This window comes from Centroberyx affinis, unplaced genomic scaffold (assembly GCF_046629955.1).
Source record: "Centroberyx affinis isolate AG114_WGS23_722 - 3 ecotype Tasmania unplaced genomic scaffold, CSIRO-AGI_Caff_v1 ptg002978l_1, whole genome shotgun sequence".
Lineage (NCBI taxonomy): Eukaryota > Metazoa > Chordata > Actinopteri > Beryciformes > Berycidae > Centroberyx > Centroberyx affinis.
Window position 1 is genome coordinate 18,997 of NW_027281085.1, and position 18,072 is coordinate 37,068.

Consider the following 18,072-nt stretch of genomic DNA (forward strand, 5'->3'; position numbering starts at 1 on the left):
ATGGTGTGTTTGTTGCACTCACTTGTGAGTTTCTAGAGACCTAATCGTATTTTATGGTATTTTTATCACCTATGTTATCACTATAATATTCCTATAGGGCCTTATAGTTTTGATGTGATAATTGTAAAATGTATTATAGTTTCATATTTTTGGTTAAAGGGTAGTACATCACTGAAACAAGTACACAAATAGGATCTAAACAAATAATATGAACATCATGCCAGGGAAAGGTTACAATATTAGATAAATATCTTATAAGACAAGTATATCTACGAAATTTGAATATTGTGGAAATCAAATTAATCTGTATGTAATATTTATGAGTTTACCAGTTAACGAGGCTCACCTGAACGCACCGGGAGTCGTTCCATGGGTTTGCAGGAAAAGAGCCTCGTTGTGAAAACCAGGACAACTCCTCTCATCCCTGTGGCAGAAAAAAAAAACACAGACAGGCTGGGAGACGGTGGGGTGGAGTACAGGAAGCTGTTGTCCCCGAACATCTGAACATGGGCGAAATCTAATCACTGCATAAATCACTGCTTTTTTCTCTGATTACGGACCACAAGCCGCGGAGATTTGCGATTTTTTTTTTCGGTTGAATTGGTGATTTAATCGAACAGCAAGATGTCTCGGGGAGTGATTCAACCCAGCCAGCAGAAACTGGCAGAAAAACTCACCATCCTCAACGACAGAGGCATCGGGATGTTGACCCGGGTTTACAATATTAAAAAGGTTCGCACACTCACAGTTATATCTGCATCAGCCACATAAGACTGTTAACAGCTAGACTGTATTAATTATATCTGCACCTGCACCTTATACGACTGTCAGAGTATAGCTAGCTAACGTTAGTCAAACTGTAAGGATGCCCCTCATGAATGCTTGATTTGCACTGACTGTTAAACCACATAATGTTAGCTTTAGTGAGACAGTTTAGTTTAGCCTTGACATTTTGGACATTTATTAGGGGAAATGTACGTGTACTGACACTTAAGTTAGTCTAAAAATGTTCAGCGTTCCTCGCTGCAATCCTCGGGTTCTGCTAGCCACAAGCTATCGCGTTAGCTTGCAGTTTGCGGTACCCATTGGTTTTTAGCGAGGAATGCCTATTAATAAGCCGTTTTTAGGGTAGATTAAAGACAAATTTGGCAGTTTGCTCCGCACAATGTGACAAGTGTCTACTAAATACAAACAACTACTCAATTTTAAACTGAAAAATAACGCCCCATGAGCTAATTTATATCGGCAAAACCGGGAGACTGTTGTATCAGTCCAGGCCTGCAGTAGCTTTACCTAGCTAACGATGGCTGGTAATGGCGGCTGCTAGCTAAGCTAACCAACGCTAGCACTCGGGCGTCGTCTCTGTCCCACAAAACACAGCAGCTACCAAACACATATTTGATGCTACTACAGTTATCAACGCTAGCCAGCTAGTTTTATAGCTTTTGCTCATCTAAGTCGGAAACGTTAGCTACATGTACTTCCCACAAATGTAGGGGAATCAGTTGAAACGAATTTATGTATGGCACTGGATAGTTATTTGGTATGTTAGCTGTAGCCATTTGGCCCTTTCCCTGGTTGTTGTGGGTGTGATGCCCTACTTAGCTATCGCTATAGCACAGGCGGTGATGCCCAGATTGACAGGGCGAGGTTGGTATTTTAAATCTAAATTCATTCTCAGTCCCTGAGATTTAGCACTGCAACAGACAGAAGTAGACACACAGACTATTAAGTTTAATATCAAATTAATTAATGTTATTGAATCTCTAACCGTCTATTTACATTATTACACCAACTGCTTGTGTGTGACAAATAGTAAGAGGTCTGTGTGTGTAAGTGAGGGAGTGTTTGTGCCTGGGTGTGTATGATGAATAAAAAGAGGGTCGGAAAGAGGGAGTTCAGTCATATCCTACTAAAGTCTTTCACAGTATAGAGTACTGTCAGACTGTCTGAAAGCCCATACTGTTTCCTATTTATTGGGCATTTTGAGACTACTGGCTCTCATACTGTTGGACAGTTATTTTCAGTGTACTGAAAGGCATCTTCAGTTTACAATCTTATCTTTAACTCAAATAAAACATTACATTAGAAATTGAAGCAATCATAGAAGACACATGCTTGACTACAATCTTTTACTTTGCATGATGCATTGATAATGTGTTAGTTGCCTTAGTCTATTCTCAGTGCATGTTATTTAGAAGACAGTATGATCTGTCAGACGCAGCCACTGAGATTTCCCCACTAATTACTCTTCTTGAAACGCCCTTCCCTTCTTCCCTCCTTCCTTCCTTTTTCTTTCTCTCTGTCCCATCATCTTCACATCTTCTTCCATCAGCTATCCCGATCTGCCTCCATAGGGCTTTTGAACTGAAAGGGGAATGTCCACCCTGAAATGCTGTTCATATGTTTTGTTTTGTTTTTTCCCTTGTGATATTGGGCAATTTTCCAACATCTATTAACATTAACAACGGCATCCCAAAGCTAGACAGCAAAGAACCAGGACATTAATCGGTGATATCATCAACAGACTCATTGTGGATTGGCACCATCAGTAGCGAATTGGTGACTACTTTTGTGGACCTAGAAAGTTTGAGCCTTAAACCCAATGAGTTTAATTTTATTATAATAAATGTTAACAATTCTGAAATGCCTCCAGAAGCCACCCTGGACACTGACAAAATGTCCACAAAGTTGTCTCTAATTCATTGTCAATGGTCTCTTCGTGAAATCACAGATGACAGACTTGGTTGTATGGTTTCTGCCTTTGGGATAGAGTTATTCATGCTCACTAATATGATATTATTGTCCAAGATCATAGCAATTTTATTTTCCATTTTAAACCTATCTACTCATCATTACACATCAGTGGCTAGTTGCAGAAAAACATAAACTGTATTCCTTAACGTTTCCTTAATGGTCACATTATTCTTGGCTGAGCATAAAACTTATTTTTTGCTGTGCTTATCTTTCAGCTGAGCGACCTTCCTTCTAACATCATTTTTTGTGTTGCATATAGCACTTAAACGGTAGTATTTATTTTCCCTAAATGCTCAGGTAACCTCCATTGTCTCTTAACTAAGTGTGCAGTTAGGTAATAACTGGTATTTCCAAATATATTAATACAACATTCAAAGAACAGGATGCCCTTTGTGAATGGAGAGTTAAGACAGTCAGATATTGTTAACAGACTTACAGTTCTGTAATTAACAACAGTGCAATCTTACAAGCTAAAAATGGCTGTATATATGGCTGTTTCCTTTTCAACTAGCTAACAATTATCCACCCATTTGTTCAAATTACTCTGAAGATAAACAGATTTCTGATAAATTAATTATGCACGACATCAATCAATATCAAATACACTTGCTTGCAGTGTGTTCTATAAGGATAGCCAGTCAGGGGGGGATCCGATGAAGGATAAGAAATTAACTTTTTATTTTTTTCTAAAGGATTTTTTTTTTGGCAAATAAACACTCAATTTGTACCACTACGAGTGATCTTATTTTAAAGCATAATACATACTTTAGAGGATGGTGTCGTTTCCCCCACATCCCCAACCAGTCCATCTTACGTCCCTTGATTATTGAGGGGTTGTTTTTTTTTTCTTGTTTTTTTTTTTACAATTTTGGTAGTTCAAGTGTGAATAATTGACCACTCAAAGAAAAAAGTTTGAACAGGGTGAAATGCAGAAAAGGGTATTCTAATTACCAGGGGCATTTTTTGACCCCTCCTTTTTAATTTAAAGAGCATTTTTGCCCCGATCCCTCATTAATTTCTGACCCTGGTCTGATAGCATGCTCCCCTGGGAAAAAAATGCAATACAAGCTCAGTTTTAGTCTATTGCACATTTAAAGGATTTTTTAATTTTTGAAATTAGGAGGGACTTGACATACCAGTCTGTTAGATGGTAGCAAACCTCTAAACATGGAGGCTATGTATATGCAGTGGTCAAAATGTTTGCTTCAGGGACCCATTAAGTAATGTGATTCTGAATAAACACATACAGAAGTAAGTGTTCGTGTGTGTGTGTATTACAGGCAATATGTAAAGGGTATGTTAGGAAAGAGGATCTATACATCAACTCAGAATTGAGTACATTTTTCCTCTATATTTTTAGGGTTATTTAATTTAGTTACTGAGAGGCTATTTCCACATTGAAGAAAATGATGAAATGAGAGTAAACTTAATTCAAAAGTTGCTGAGCCTCTTAAGGTGTAGAGAAGAAGAAAATAAATGTATGTTAGATGCTAAATAAAAAAATTAATTGGATGACAGCAGTGTTAATACCTCACCCTGATTGGAAAATTCCCCTTGTCTCACTGTTCTTTCTGTCTCTCGGCCATTTTGTCTCGCTCTGTCTCTGCTGTCCTTCTTTCCTTGACTTTCCCTGTCCCCCTTTTTCTTCTACTTCCTAAAAAATCAACAGATAGGAAAGTTGATATATCAAATCATACATTTTGTAGTTAATGTTGCATGTTTTTATTGATGCTTTATTGAAATGGTTATCAAATCATTGAAAACTTGACACTTTTGAAACTTTGCACTTTATTGCATACATTAGACAACCTTTTTTTAAAGCAATATTCCACTTAGTTTTAACATGGGGGTTATTCGGCCCTTGACCGCCATGAAAACCCTAATTTGAATGAGGCCACGAAAATAGCCTGAAAACTTACATTTAACACGTTCTTGAATAGACTCAACAATCGATCTCGCTACTGTGATTTTCAATTGACTGTTGGTTGAACGTTTTAGAACATAATTTCACCGAATTGCATTTTTATTGATAGAAGAGAACATGGCAGAGGGATACCATTTAGGAGAAATAGTTCCTGTTTGGGAGACCGGATCGACTTTTATTTTTGAATACTAATTTTAGTGTAAACCAAGGATAGAAATGCAAAATGATGACCGACCAATTACTACTTTATTGTCTTAAAAGCGGGATATGTTGTTGAATCTGTTTTTGTTGAAAAAGTTTTTAGGCTATTTTCGTGGCCTCATTCAAACGGTAGAAACTCGTCCAGCTGCATCCAATCTTGGTGAGTAGTTTATATTCTGTTTTTCATGGCGGTCAAGTGCCAAATAACCCCCATGTTAAAATTAAGTGGAATATTGCTTTAAGGCCAAAAGGGCACCAAAGATCAGCTAATAGCAGAAGGCAATTTCAGTAGCATGCTTTTTATCTTTTATACAGATTTGAGTTTGGGGTTTAGCTACTCTTTAATAATGGGTTTTTTCAGCGGTTTCATCCTGGGTGGGAATCACCCAGGAGTCCAGCAGGGGGGCGTGGCTTTGAAGCCAGGCCTTGACAAAGCGAGGGAATTTTGCAGTATTGGCCATATCTAACACACACCAATACAAATCTCTTGCTGGTAAAAGCTCAAATTAAATGATAATTCCCATTGTTTTCAACCTGGGCCTTATTTTCCTAGCTTTTGCCATAATGATGATTGATTGTGTTCAAAATTTAGTCACTTCACAGCAGAGCTCTACGTACCCCTGAGCTACAGAGAGAGCTGCTCTCCAATACACACCCACAGGGCCAATGCAAACTCCAACAGTTGAACTCAAAACGTGATTAAAACATGCCCTTTCCACACAGTAACACTCTCACTGAAATGGGACCTGCCTACATCTGATTTTCCGATTATTCAAGGCCTGAAACTTGCGTATATTGCGGTAATAGATATGTTATCTTAACTAGTGTGCTAGTTAAGATAGGCAAGTAGATTATTCAAGTACTCTGATGCTGCGTTCATGTCATATTGGATTTACTATAAATATGAACTATCTATCTAATACGAACTATATGAATTATCCTTTAAAGCGGGCAGTAGACCATCATTCATTGGTGCACTGTTATCTTATAGCAAGTCAGCTGAGCTGGGATTGACGCTAATGTTAAAGGGAAAATCCACTTGTTGCACTTGTTGTTTGGTGGTGTTTTTTTCTGGCCAAAGGTAGACATGATGTCACGTCAAGATATATCCAGCACAGCTACAGTAGGGTTTAACAGAACAGTTTTCAGCTCTCTAAACCATCAACGGTAAACATAAGATTTTGGTGTCAGTCCCTCACAATCAAAGAGTTTCCATTTTGCACCAACGTTCAACAATCATACAGGGAGAAATCCATCATAGATGAGGAATGGATAACGGCTTCTACACCAACAGTAACCTCAATAGACCAGAATGCAATGCAGCCACAAGACATTTTGCGTTTTTATTAAGGGCACAACTCTTGCTTTTTCTTAAAAGGAAAAACCCACTCTCTTGCTCTTACTATTGGTATTGCTATTGCTCTTTCCACCCAACAAACAGCTGGATTCAGCAAGGTCAGGCATGTTTTGAGGGTTGTTGAAAGGCATTTTGTAGGAAATCACTTACTGAACTACAGGTTGAGGTGGGTACACCAAAAAAGTAAATTACAACATCACAAAATAACTCCTGGAATATATTGAGTATCACAGATTGATGATATATAACGGTGTAAGAGTATCCAAGGGTAGAATCTTCGTTTAATGCATTACTTCTGATAGGCAGAGCAGACTACAGCAGTGACTCTAGTATTAAGGTACTTTTAATTGGCATAGCTTTGTACAGGCTCGACTTGCATGCAACTAATGTGGCAGGAACAGGCTACAGCAGCAAAAACACATAAATAGTGACAGAAACTGACTCAAAATTTGCACTTTAGGATCGAATAACAGAAGCTATTCCTATATCAGTTCAGTCAGCAGGGACCTCAAGGTTTGATTTTGATTCAGAGAGCTATGATTGGTCTATAAAACAATTTTTGATGAATCGGTTCTAACCAATTGAATATAAGGTTATAAAGGTTAAGCAAGTATATACAGTATATCTACAATATATCTCATACCACAACTCTTGTTAAATGGGGACCCTAAAACATACAAGTACTCTTGTCATGTGGAGACTCGCCCGAAATAGTTCTGTGACCCATCATAGGTCCTAGTCCTAGTCTAGTTTAAGACACACTGCTTTAAAGCTAAGTGTTTTCGTTGTAAGGGGTTATGGGAGCAGAGGTGTGCATGTTAGTGTAACCTTAAGCTGTGATCCTGCCCAGCCACGCCTCCTAGCTTTTGGTCCACACACCGCAGATCTGAAAACAACTGAACAGGACTCGGCAACATGACTGCCACTCCACCACCAGACTGGACCCAGTCTCAACAGCCCGAACGCAACTCCAAGTCTAAGTGCCAAAACAACAAAGATCCTCTAAAAATACCGCCACAGTCCCATTGGAATACAATAGAACTTGGATGTTTTTTTAGAGCCGAGATGGATTTGGGAGATTGGGACCAGACCCAGTTGCTGCATGTCGATACAACTAGGAAATGATGGCTTTAAACATGTATCAGTGCCTTCCATAGCATCACTAGCAATGAAATGCCCAGCCACTCTAAAGATGAGGAAACACAGCATTACCAGTTACTAAGCAACAGCCATGGAACAGAAGCTAATATTGCAGCCAATGATAAATGTGCAGGGTCCAAAACTTTGTCTGCATACAGCTCTGGATAAGACTGTTGAGATGCTGACAGCTGGAGTGTCAGCCACATTGTTTCAGCCTGTCCACACTCTTAAATTGGATTTGTCATTTTCAACGCACCTGAGCGCCTCGGTAGCGACACCACACCTTGTGTTACTTTCAAGACAACATGCGTTATAGATGTGGTAATAGCAGCATGTGTTGTTATTCACATGTGTTGTATTGAAAAGTAACACACGATGGGTCATCCCTATCTTAGCACTCAGATGCGCATAAAATCATCATATCCTTTATGAGTGCAGCTGTTTTGAGACCTGTGTGTGTTTGTTGTATATATGTGTGTGTGTGTGTGGGCGTGTGGACCAATGAGCTAGCAGTTTGTCTGGGTGGGCTCTTTGTTTTGATTTCTTCTCTTCTTCTCTCCGTTCCAATGCTTCCCCCCTCTCCTATGCAGCAAGGACAAGTTTGGAAGGTTTGCAAAGTTTATCACCTTCCACTGATGAAACCCCCTTCACCCTTCCTCAACTCCTTCCCTCCCTCCCTTCCTCCCTCTCCTTCCTCCTGGCTACCTGTACTGATCTGTTGCTCCTCTCCTTTGTGCCTCACTCCTCTTCATGTTTCAATCTGAATGCTGGGAGCAGGGCTGGGCTCCATTCACTGTCAGTTTTACCAATTCACAGTGGAAATTTAAAGTGTAATTCATGTGCTTATGATAGAGCATTCATTCTTACACTAACAGTTTTTCTGTGTTACAACTGTGGAAAGGAAGTGTGACTTATTTCAGTGCAGATTTATGTTATGTAAGAAGCTAACCAGCCAGTGTAACAATAGATATGGGCCAAAAAGAGATTTAATTGACACCCTTTTATTGTGTATGCCAAAAATGTGCAGCCCCTGCTTAACTGAAGTGACGGATGGTTTATCTATTTCACCAATGAATATAACATGTTAATGTGCCATTTGGTGAATGCTTTGATCCAAAGTGCCTTACAGTATGAGTAACCTACATATATTTTTAGTATGGGTGTCCTCATACCCCCTAACCATGACAGTGTGCCATGTTTAACTTCTGCTCAGCCATAGAAATTTGGTGACTTGTTCTGGCAACTCTGTATGTAGCTTACATTTTGTTAATGGAGTAATATCTGATATCTTTTATCATGTATATATAATCTAATATATTGTTAACTAATACATCACCCAGCAATTAATCACCCAGTCAGTTAACCAGCCCCATCCTAAGTTTTGATTGTGAAGAAAATCCACTTCCTGAATTGATTGAATTGACAGTCAACTGAGCCCAGCCCAGCTGTAGGAGGGACATTCAGCCTCAGAGCAACTGAACTGAGCAAAGTTCCCCAAGGACATCTTAGCACTAATATATCAACATCTTCCCAACAGTGAGTCATTGTAGGAAATAGCGTAGTTACAATTCAGCTGATGCTTTTATCCTGAGGAAGTTGGCCCATAGTAGAATGTAAGAATTTGTGAATTACACAAGTCCAAGTATCCTAGTAAAGAACAAGTACAATACAGTGCTGAGAATGCAAAAGGAGGGTGAGGATAACACTATAGCCAGCCAGTTAGCAAGCTAGGCAGGCAGCCAGCACTTGTTAGGTTTTACTGGGTCTATTCCCAACTGTGTGAGACCATCCATACTTTACAAGCTCTCTTTTCTTTTCACAGCAGTTGATCTCACCTTGTGAAAATGAGAGAGCTCACACGACCCGGAATGTCACAGACGAACGCTAATTCATCCCCTTGAGGACAAGTTTGTTTTGCATTATATCTCGCTGGTTCTCAACGCGGAGTGCGGGGACTCCCAGGGATCACTGAAAGCGTCCCAGGGGGCCGTCTGATTATTTCATTCAGTAATTAGCAGTCGTGATTAGCACGTTGAAACACAGTTTTCAAATGTAGGTTTCCTTGGCCCAAAGCGATGTATTTGGGGGTCCCCTGCCATATGTCCATCTATGTGGGGGCCCTTTGAGAAGCTCAGTTGTTTCCAGCTGTTGGTTGGAGACCGGAGTGGAGAAACGATGGTGGAGCCGAGAATAAGGTCTGTTCTGGTATCCAGGCAACAGCCCCCTTACTCCTCCCTCACTCCTGCTGGTTCTCAGCTTATTCCCATGCCCCATCCCTCCATTCACTGCGCCCCTCCTTCCATCCATCCTTCCATCCAGCCCCCACCCCACCCCACCCCAACCCAGCCGGCCAGCTTTTTGCACTAGCCACCACCACTAATGGACAGTGCCACTCCATTTAAATGACAGAAAATGCTTTATAAGGCCTGTTTGGTTTTTGTTCTGTGATGCCCAGCAGCGAGTTAGCCGTTTCTGTTGTTTGCTTGTTATGTTAGTAAAATAGTTAAGGATAAATCTACCACAGTAAGTAAACTAGTTGAGGCTAAATCAACTAAATTTACAAAAATAAAGCTAGCTCGCTTGTCTAGGCTAGTCCTGTGGTAGTTAAACTCAGTTTTTTGTCGTAGTTAAGCTAGCACACTGATATGAACTAGTAAATGGACAGTGTTTTTTTCCCCCTACAGTTCCCCAGGGCGGGTCAAAGGGTAACTTCATTATAGTAACCAATCAGCAGGCTAGTTTGCCGTGTAGGGCAACGCTAGTGTTATGTTAGAACACCAATTAGCATTGTGATAGCGAAATAGCAAGGCTTGTGCTTTTAAAATTGCATGGATTTCAACAGTCACATCTTGGTACCTTGTTTCTCATTTTGTTTATTTAAAAAATCATGCTGCCTCTCACACACCTAAATGGAATTTCACTGGCCTATAGCAGTTGAGTAGACATACAATAACACCATGTCCTCTCAATGAGCACTGAAGGCCATTGAAGTTTGTAATTTGGTCCGGTGTGAGGGAAGAGGGCACGAGGAAACAAGTTGAGACTCAAGGTCCAGTCTGTGTCATCGATGGGTATTGAAACCATGTTGTTGTTGTTTCCTGTGTGTCGTATCCCCCGGTCCCAGTGCTCTGTGTCCCAGACCCTGCAGTAGTGTGTGTGTTTTAAGACCCAACTCTACAGAGCTCAGCATGCTCGGTTCTGTTGTAATGCTCCAGCTTTCAAGATGAAGGCTTTAATTGGTGAGCTAGATACAGGCGTACAGACTCTTTGACAGACTAAACTAGCTGCATACTCTCGATAGAATAGTAAGATAGCTTATTAAATACTCTTTTGTTGACCTAGCTAGCCAGCTATGCTTTTTTTTGTCAGACTTTTTTCCAGTGAGTTAAATAAGGGTTAATTTTACGCTTGCACCATTTTGCATCCCTAGTTCAATTATAGCAGATGTTTACTAGAAGAGATGCAAAATGGCAGCAGATTACTGATCAGTGTTGCCTCTCAAACTCCCAGTGAAACATGAACATCCACGCCAGTGGCATTGATATGGTTTTACAGCAGCTTTAGCTAGCCAGTGTTTCTGTTCCAAGTGTGAGACCTTGTTATCTGCCGTGCTTGTGTTAAATAGCATGTGTCGCTGTTTCGTGGTTTCATTTTGTACTGGCTGATGCTGGAAATGTTTCAGCGCCATACAAACTGAAATCCCAGTTTGTGGTTGTGGTGTTGTTTCAGGATTGAAGCCTGTTGGTTCGTTAGCTGTGACATGTCACATTACATCGGGTCAAAATATTACGTTTGTAGCATAGTTCTGTGACATAGCTTTCATTTTGTAATCCTGTGTGACCTTTGTGGCTTTTCTAAATGTGTGCTTCCACTTTCTAAACTTAAACCGTAAACGCTAGGGATGGGATCCTCAGAACGGCCGGTTCACCTCAAAGGCTGGACCGTGCGGCAGCCATATTGGTGTGCCGCACTGGCCCCTTCTAGGATTCCTCCTCTATGCTGGCAGCCTGCAAAGTTTATACAGACACTCTGTTTATGGCACATGCATGGACCACATCCTCCTCACCATTCACTACTACACTACCCATAATGCATGAGTGCTGTTGCTTCCTGCCAGCTTCAGGGCAGTCAGTCTGATACAGAGACACCTGGAGGAGGAGGAGGGTAGAGTAATAAGAAAAACAGCAGTGCAGTTGTAGTGAAGTCATTACACTGTTGCTCTCTGCAGACAGGCAAAGCTCTAGGTAGGTTTGTAGGACACAGGGAACATTAGCAAGGGCTTTCTCTCTGTCTGCTTTTCTCTCTCTTTTTCCCACTCACTTTGTCTTTCTGCCTCTCTCCGCCATCTTCTCTCTCTTCGTTTCCCCTTCATTCTCAAGTTCTCTCCGTCTTCCCTTTCTCTGCTTCTTTATCTATCTGTTTCTCCCCTTCCATTCAGTCCCTCCTCCACTCTACCTGTTCATCACTCTACCTGTCATTCGGTTTGTCTGTGGTACTAACCAGTGATGGCTCAGAGGAACAGTTTGAAATGGAAACCCTCTCATGCCTGGGTCTCTCTCAGTGGTTCTCAACCCTTTTGTGTTGTGGTTAACTTCGGCACAAATTCCATGGCTCACCAAATTCCTGGCTGATCAGAATAAGGAACACCAAGTTACAGATTGGAACAAGGCACACCAAATTATTGGTTGGTTTGGACATTTCACACAAAGCTTATGGTTATCATAAAGGGGGGCCAGCAAACACAATAAGCTTTTGGACAAGGCTGATATTTCTGTATAATCTAAAGGAAAAAAGGTGCGATTATATGATAAGGTAAGAATGTAATACAAGTTAATGTCAAATTTCTGTTTGATATTGAACATTTTAATATCTAGGCACAGCTGAGCTCACTCCACAGCACAGCAGTTGAGGACCACTGATCAATTTGGGCTCTTGTTCAAACTTTTACAACAGTCGAACCTGGTTTATCCAATCCTCAAAACCTCAGACTTGCAAACTTCCCATTCTAGTGAATGGACTTAAGATGAATTCAGCAATATGGAAAATCTGCCCTGTTGATTGCGCATAATTGCTGGAATCTCCTTGTTGACATGTGCATCTAAACAACAAATTAGACTGTACAGGTCACTGAAAAAATGTTTGTGTGTGTATTTTCATGTATTGAATACACTTCTTGTCTGGAATTTCACTACATGTCAATGTTGTGAACATTTCATTCCTCTTAACTCTCCCCATTTCTGGGGCCGGGATAAACCAGTTTTCACTGTTGGCACTAAATGTTTCCCTGGTGATGACCACACATCTAACATGCCTGACCATGAAAAAAGAAAAGGAAAACAGAAAATCAGAATAATAGCAAAAAAATCAGACAGAAATACAGAAAGAAGACTTGCTGTTTCCGTAGCAGAAGTGCACTGACCATTTTTTCTTGTTCTGTCTCTCCTCTCCTCCTCACCTCCTCTCTCTTCTCCTTCCTAGGCATGTGGCGATCCCAAGGCTAAGCCCTCCTATCTGGTTGATAAGAACTTGGAGTCGGCTGTTAAATTTATCGTCAGGAAGTTCCCTGCTGTGGAGACACGGAACAATAACGTAAGAACGGCTGTGTGTGGGTGTGTGTGTGTGTGTGTGTTTGTGTGTGACTATGTGAGAGAGGGAGAGAAAGAGGAAGAGAATGAATGAGTATTCGCACACGGGTGTGGTTGTTTGTGTCGAGGTGTGTGTTTGTGTGTTCAAGTGCACATTGACTGTGATACTTTGAAATTTTGAATGTAGGCTGTAGGCAAAATTTTCTACACCCAGAATTTGCCACAATATGGGGAACAAACTGCGATTGCTGTGTCGGTTCTTCAGCCTTACTAAAAGTTCTTAAGGTTGTTAGGAGACGATTGCGTTGGGACGACGTTTCCAAAGCAAATCAACTTGCTCACCACAAGAATTTTCTGGAAAAAAGTATGGAAAATACATTTGATCATTTCCACGACTTGAAAAGGTTGCAAGTTGCACAAAAACGAATGAAAAATTTGGAAATGTTTATTTTTTCCTGATAAACATACTTATTTTATGTAGTAAAAGTAAAATAGTAAAAAGTAAAATTTGTATGCAGACCCACTGTCAGCTCACATATTGTGATCTTTGTTGTGACAATAATCAGAGTGATATGGCCTAGAAGTCGTATTAGCCATATTACGTAGCCACTATCAGAATATATCATACTTGCCAAAATATCCAAATCCAGTTAATAAATTAAGGTCTGGAAAAAGTATGTGATTTTTTCAATATTATTCATCCTTATTTCAGTATACTGTTACTGCTCCAGGTAAAATTTCGAAACAAGTGAAAAAGCAATAAACAAATGAAATTTACTCACTCCAGTGACAGATTTAAGTTTACAGTTTTAAGACTCACCACAAGATTTGTTGTAACCTGCTGGGATGTCGAGATGTTTTTAGATGCTGCACTGTGTACTGCCCCTTGATAATTAGAAGTTTTTAAAAGACAGAAAGCTTTGATTGAACAATCCTCAGGGACATGATGGAATGACGGACAAATTCAGCCATCTGCTCATTCCTATTTGTTTCCATTGCTTAGTACATAGTAGGTACCACAAGCTGAAAGCTAATAAGCTAGCTGACGGCTAGCAGGACCTAGCATGGACCTCATGGTGAAGGGTACCAATAATGCCGACAGCATTTGGTTATCTGTAGTGTAAATTGTTGAAGTGTCTGTGAAAACAAAATAAGAGTTTTTTCAAAATTTCAAAATATCCCTCTGAGTGTGTGTGTGTGTATGTGTACACCGAGTGAACTAAACTGCCTCATTGCTCATCCAATGTTTCTTTCAGCTTTAACTGTTAGCTTAGCTCGTAGCTTCTGGCGTGTGTGTTTGTGTGAAACTGTCATTCAGCAAACTGCTGTGAGTGTATGTGAGTGTGTGTGTGTGTGTGTGTGTACGTACCTGTGTCTAGCTAACTGCTTTATTCAGTATAACTGTGCCAAAATTGTCTCTTACGTTGTTTTCTGCTTTGTTTCTGTGTTTGTTTGTGTTTTGTTTTGCATGCTAAACTTGGCTTATTCCGGACTTGTGCTTTTTGGTAAGTTTTTGTATCTAAGTTTTTGTAACTGAGTTTTTGTATCTTAGTTTATGTATCTAAGTTCTGTAATAATGTAATTTTTTGTAGCTGTTTTGTAGCTATTTTGGAGTGTGTTTTGCTTTGCTCTGCCTTCTCTCTCCTCTCCTCTCTGCTGGCCGCATTTTTACTTTCTCTTTCATCCCCTGAGTGACTGTGTGGCTCGTTAACTGCCTGGTTTGCCGGCCGGCTGACTGCTAGTTGGCTGACTGGCTGGATGACTGGCTGGCTGGCTGTCTGTCTGCACTAAGGAGTCTAAGGAGCCAGCCTGTATTGTTTTTTGCTAGTCCTATAAAGTTTATATGGGCAGTTAATCTGACCATTAATTCCTTAATCACCTCTCAGATTCTTACACACGTAACTTCAAATTGTTCCAACTGGACATGACCACCACATCCTCTCCTCTGTTTTTACTCGGTGTCATGGACGGAGACGTCAGCTCCTTGGTGCAGCAGCGGTGTCAGACGCCGCCTAAACTTGTCATTTCTTACACTTATTCCTCTGGTCCTGGTGTGTGGAGTAGCAGGGGTTCAGACTAGAGTCAGTCTGTACCTCTGACCTCAGCTCAGATAGATGAAGTGAGCTTACAGCTAACCAATAACGCACAGAGCTTAAGGGCTGCGCTCAATTCACGTTTACCTCAGTCATTTCAGTCGTGTGAATAGAAACAGTAAAAATCATCAGCTAAGGATAGAGCTTTCATTTTCAATTGTGTCTTACATTTATATATTTTCTAACCTGTTAAAAGATTGATATGACAACCTTCTCAAAAGAAAAAGTTTTTGCTTCTTGGGAGTTTAAAAGAAAAAAAAAAGCACACTGAGCTGACTGAACAGAAAGGGAATTGAACCAGCTCCTCTGAACACGGTATCCATAGCAACAGCTGTTTCGATACCAACAAGCACAGGGAAAGTTTTGTTTCTTTGGGCTTCCTTTGCTTACACTGATCGTAGTTTCCATCTCACCTCTGTCTCTGTCTCTAAACTCTGACCTCTAGAAAGCTCGATACAAGATGCTGGGTTGGGTGGACTGGTTAGCTCTGCTTTGAAAGTCAGATTTTACTTTGGTACAACGTTTTCATTTTCCTGCACGTTCTCCTCAACCTGACACCATGAACAGTCAATTTCCAATACAAGCTGCCGTTGAGTTATTTATTCACCACAGACTTTCTTCTGACTCTGGTTATCCAAAATTATAAACAATGATTTCTTGAAAAAGGCGACAAAGAAAATTGAAAATATGACCTGCTCTATCATGTTTGTTGGAAGTATGATTTAGAAACGTTCTACCAAAGTGAAATGACTTTATGACTTTATATATATTTGGGATATTGCAGAGGGTTATTGATTTCTTTTATTAATCTTTCTATCTAGGTATCTATGTTCCTATCTGTCTGTCTTAATGAAGTAAAGTCAGAGCTTTGCTCGCCCAACATCAATGAATTATTCAGTATCTGATTTATTTCTTCTCCACCAGGGCTGGGCTCAGTTTGCTGTTAATTCTGTCAGATCAAAATGAAAACAGAAACTGTAATTCATTTAAGATGAGATTAACTGTATTGATCCCCGAAGCAAAACTGAGTAATTGGGAACATTTGCTAATGAGAGAACATTTGTCCACCATTAATTCGTAATGGGTTGCAATCATTTATATGCCAATCTTCTCATTCAAGTTTTTCAAGATTTAGGTGTGGAAGAAAATCACTTCCAGAACTGAGTTGTGAACCCAGCCCTGATTTACATGAGAGCAGCTGGTGTGCGCTTATTTTAGCGATGCTCTGATTTGAGTTTTTTCAAACTTTTCAAACTAATTTGATCACCACTTAATTTAAATAAGACACTTGGCCAATACAGATCTTTATACCCATGCTTTTTTTTTTAACAATACTGTATCTAGTCTTTTGTCTGATGGAGTATGCCAGAAAAAAAAGTTTAACCCTCAAGACACATCTTTTCTGGTAACATCATAACACTTTCTTAACAGAAAAAAAATCTTACTTTAATGTGTGAGTCTGTAAATTTGATTGAATTTACAGTCTCTCACCTGTAACAGATAGTAGTCAAGGCACCACACGGATGAAGCAAACTGTTGACAATCTCTGCTTCACAGAATTTTTTGTTTTTTTAAATCTAGCTTCAGTTTTAGGTGTACTCTGTGCACTAGGGCACAAAGAAAGTGAAATAATAGCACGATAACATCTAATTTCTATTACCATGATCAATCAGAGCATCCCTAAGTGCAAATGGGTTTCACTGATACATATAGATCAGATCTATATATCTATTTATTTTAGATTTTTTTTTTTCATAACATTTTCGTAACTGCACCTGTTCTGCAATGTGGTTTTTACAGCAACAGCTGGCTCAGCTGCAGAAGGAGAAGTCAGAGATTCTCAAGAACCTGGCTCTGTACTATTTCACCTTCGTAGATGTCATGGAGTTCAAGGTAGGAAAACACACACACACACACACACACACACACACACACAATAATGATGATGATGATGGTAGTGGTGGTGTGATGATTGTGATGAATGTGTTTTTATATCAACCTTTTACAGGACCATGTGTGTGAGCTGCTGAACACCATTGATGCCTGCCAGGTCTTCTTTGACATTGTAAGTTCAATACCCAAATGACTCAAAGACTTGTATAACTGTTTTGTTCTATTTTGTTTTTGTTGTTGTTATTTTATAGGGATAACTGGACACGTGTCATATTTGGTGAGAGAGTTTTCTACAGATGGGAGGAAAAGACATATTGAGGGAAGACTTACAGGAAGTGCACAGTGAAAGAGAATAATACATTAAAGTTGAATATGTGTGTTTCTTTTTAAATTGCATTAATATACACTTCACAAAAAGCAAGTCATTGTAACCTATTAAGGTTATTTTTAAAGTGCTGTAAGTCCTAAATCTTTTGTCGTAACCAGAGAAATAATTTATTCAAGAAATGCTTCATACCAGATTCTCCCATATCCTCCTCCTCTTCTCGCTCTAATATGCCTCTGTCTTGAAGAAACCTAATGACCTGTTCCCTGTTCTCCCTGTTCTCCCTTTTCTCCTCAGCTCTAATTTCTTTACCCAGCACTTCTGTATCATACACAACCTTTTTAGGGTCACAGGAATATTTAGTTAAATCCATTGTCTGGGTGCTCATGTTTGTTCTCTAGGAGTTGGTGCTGATTCTATAGTTGTACTCATTTTAATTTTCACTGCATAAGAGCGTCAGCTAAGCGTCTTCAATGTAAGTATAATTTCACTGTGAAGAAAATTAGCATTTTTTTTTTTTGTGTTGCCTTTCTGTTTCCTGTCAGACGGTGAACTTTGACCTGACCAGGAACTACCTGGACCTGGTGGTGACCTACACCACTCTGATGATGCTACTGTCGCGCATAGAGGAGAGGAAAGCCATCATAGGACTGTACAACTACGCCCATGAGATGACACATGGGGCTAGGTAACTAAAACACACGCACACACACACACACACAAACACACACACACATATAGATAAAAGTGCATCTTTTGCCCCATACAAACGCACACAGACTCAGAACAGAAATTGT

At 40.0% G+C, this 18,072-nt stretch overlaps 1 protein-coding gene across 7 annotated transcripts in view; it reads left to right on the forward strand.

The window, feature by feature from the left end:
- Positions 1-443: 443 nt before the first annotated feature.
- nckap1 (NCK-associated protein 1) overlaps positions 444-18,072 on the forward strand; it is a 36,222-nt gene continuing 18,593 nt past the window's right edge. For 2 of the 7 annotated variants that reach the window (XM_071537039.1, XM_071537040.1), the window contains exons 1-6: positions 444-732; positions 7,970-7,987; positions 12,858-12,968; positions 16,858-16,950; positions 17,066-17,122; positions 17,821-17,963. In XM_071537039.1, the coding sequence (XP_071393140.1) occupies positions 625-732; positions 7,970-7,987; positions 12,858-12,968; positions 16,858-16,950; positions 17,066-17,122; positions 17,821-17,963 (530 nt within the window). In that variant the 5' untranslated portion in view covers positions 444-624. The remainder of the gene's footprint in view (positions 733-7,969; positions 7,988-12,857; positions 12,969-16,857; positions 16,951-17,065; positions 17,123-17,820; positions 17,964-18,072) is intronic. The other 5 variants (XM_071537041.1, XM_071537042.1, XM_071537043.1 and 2 more) reach the window with 5 other exon arrangements.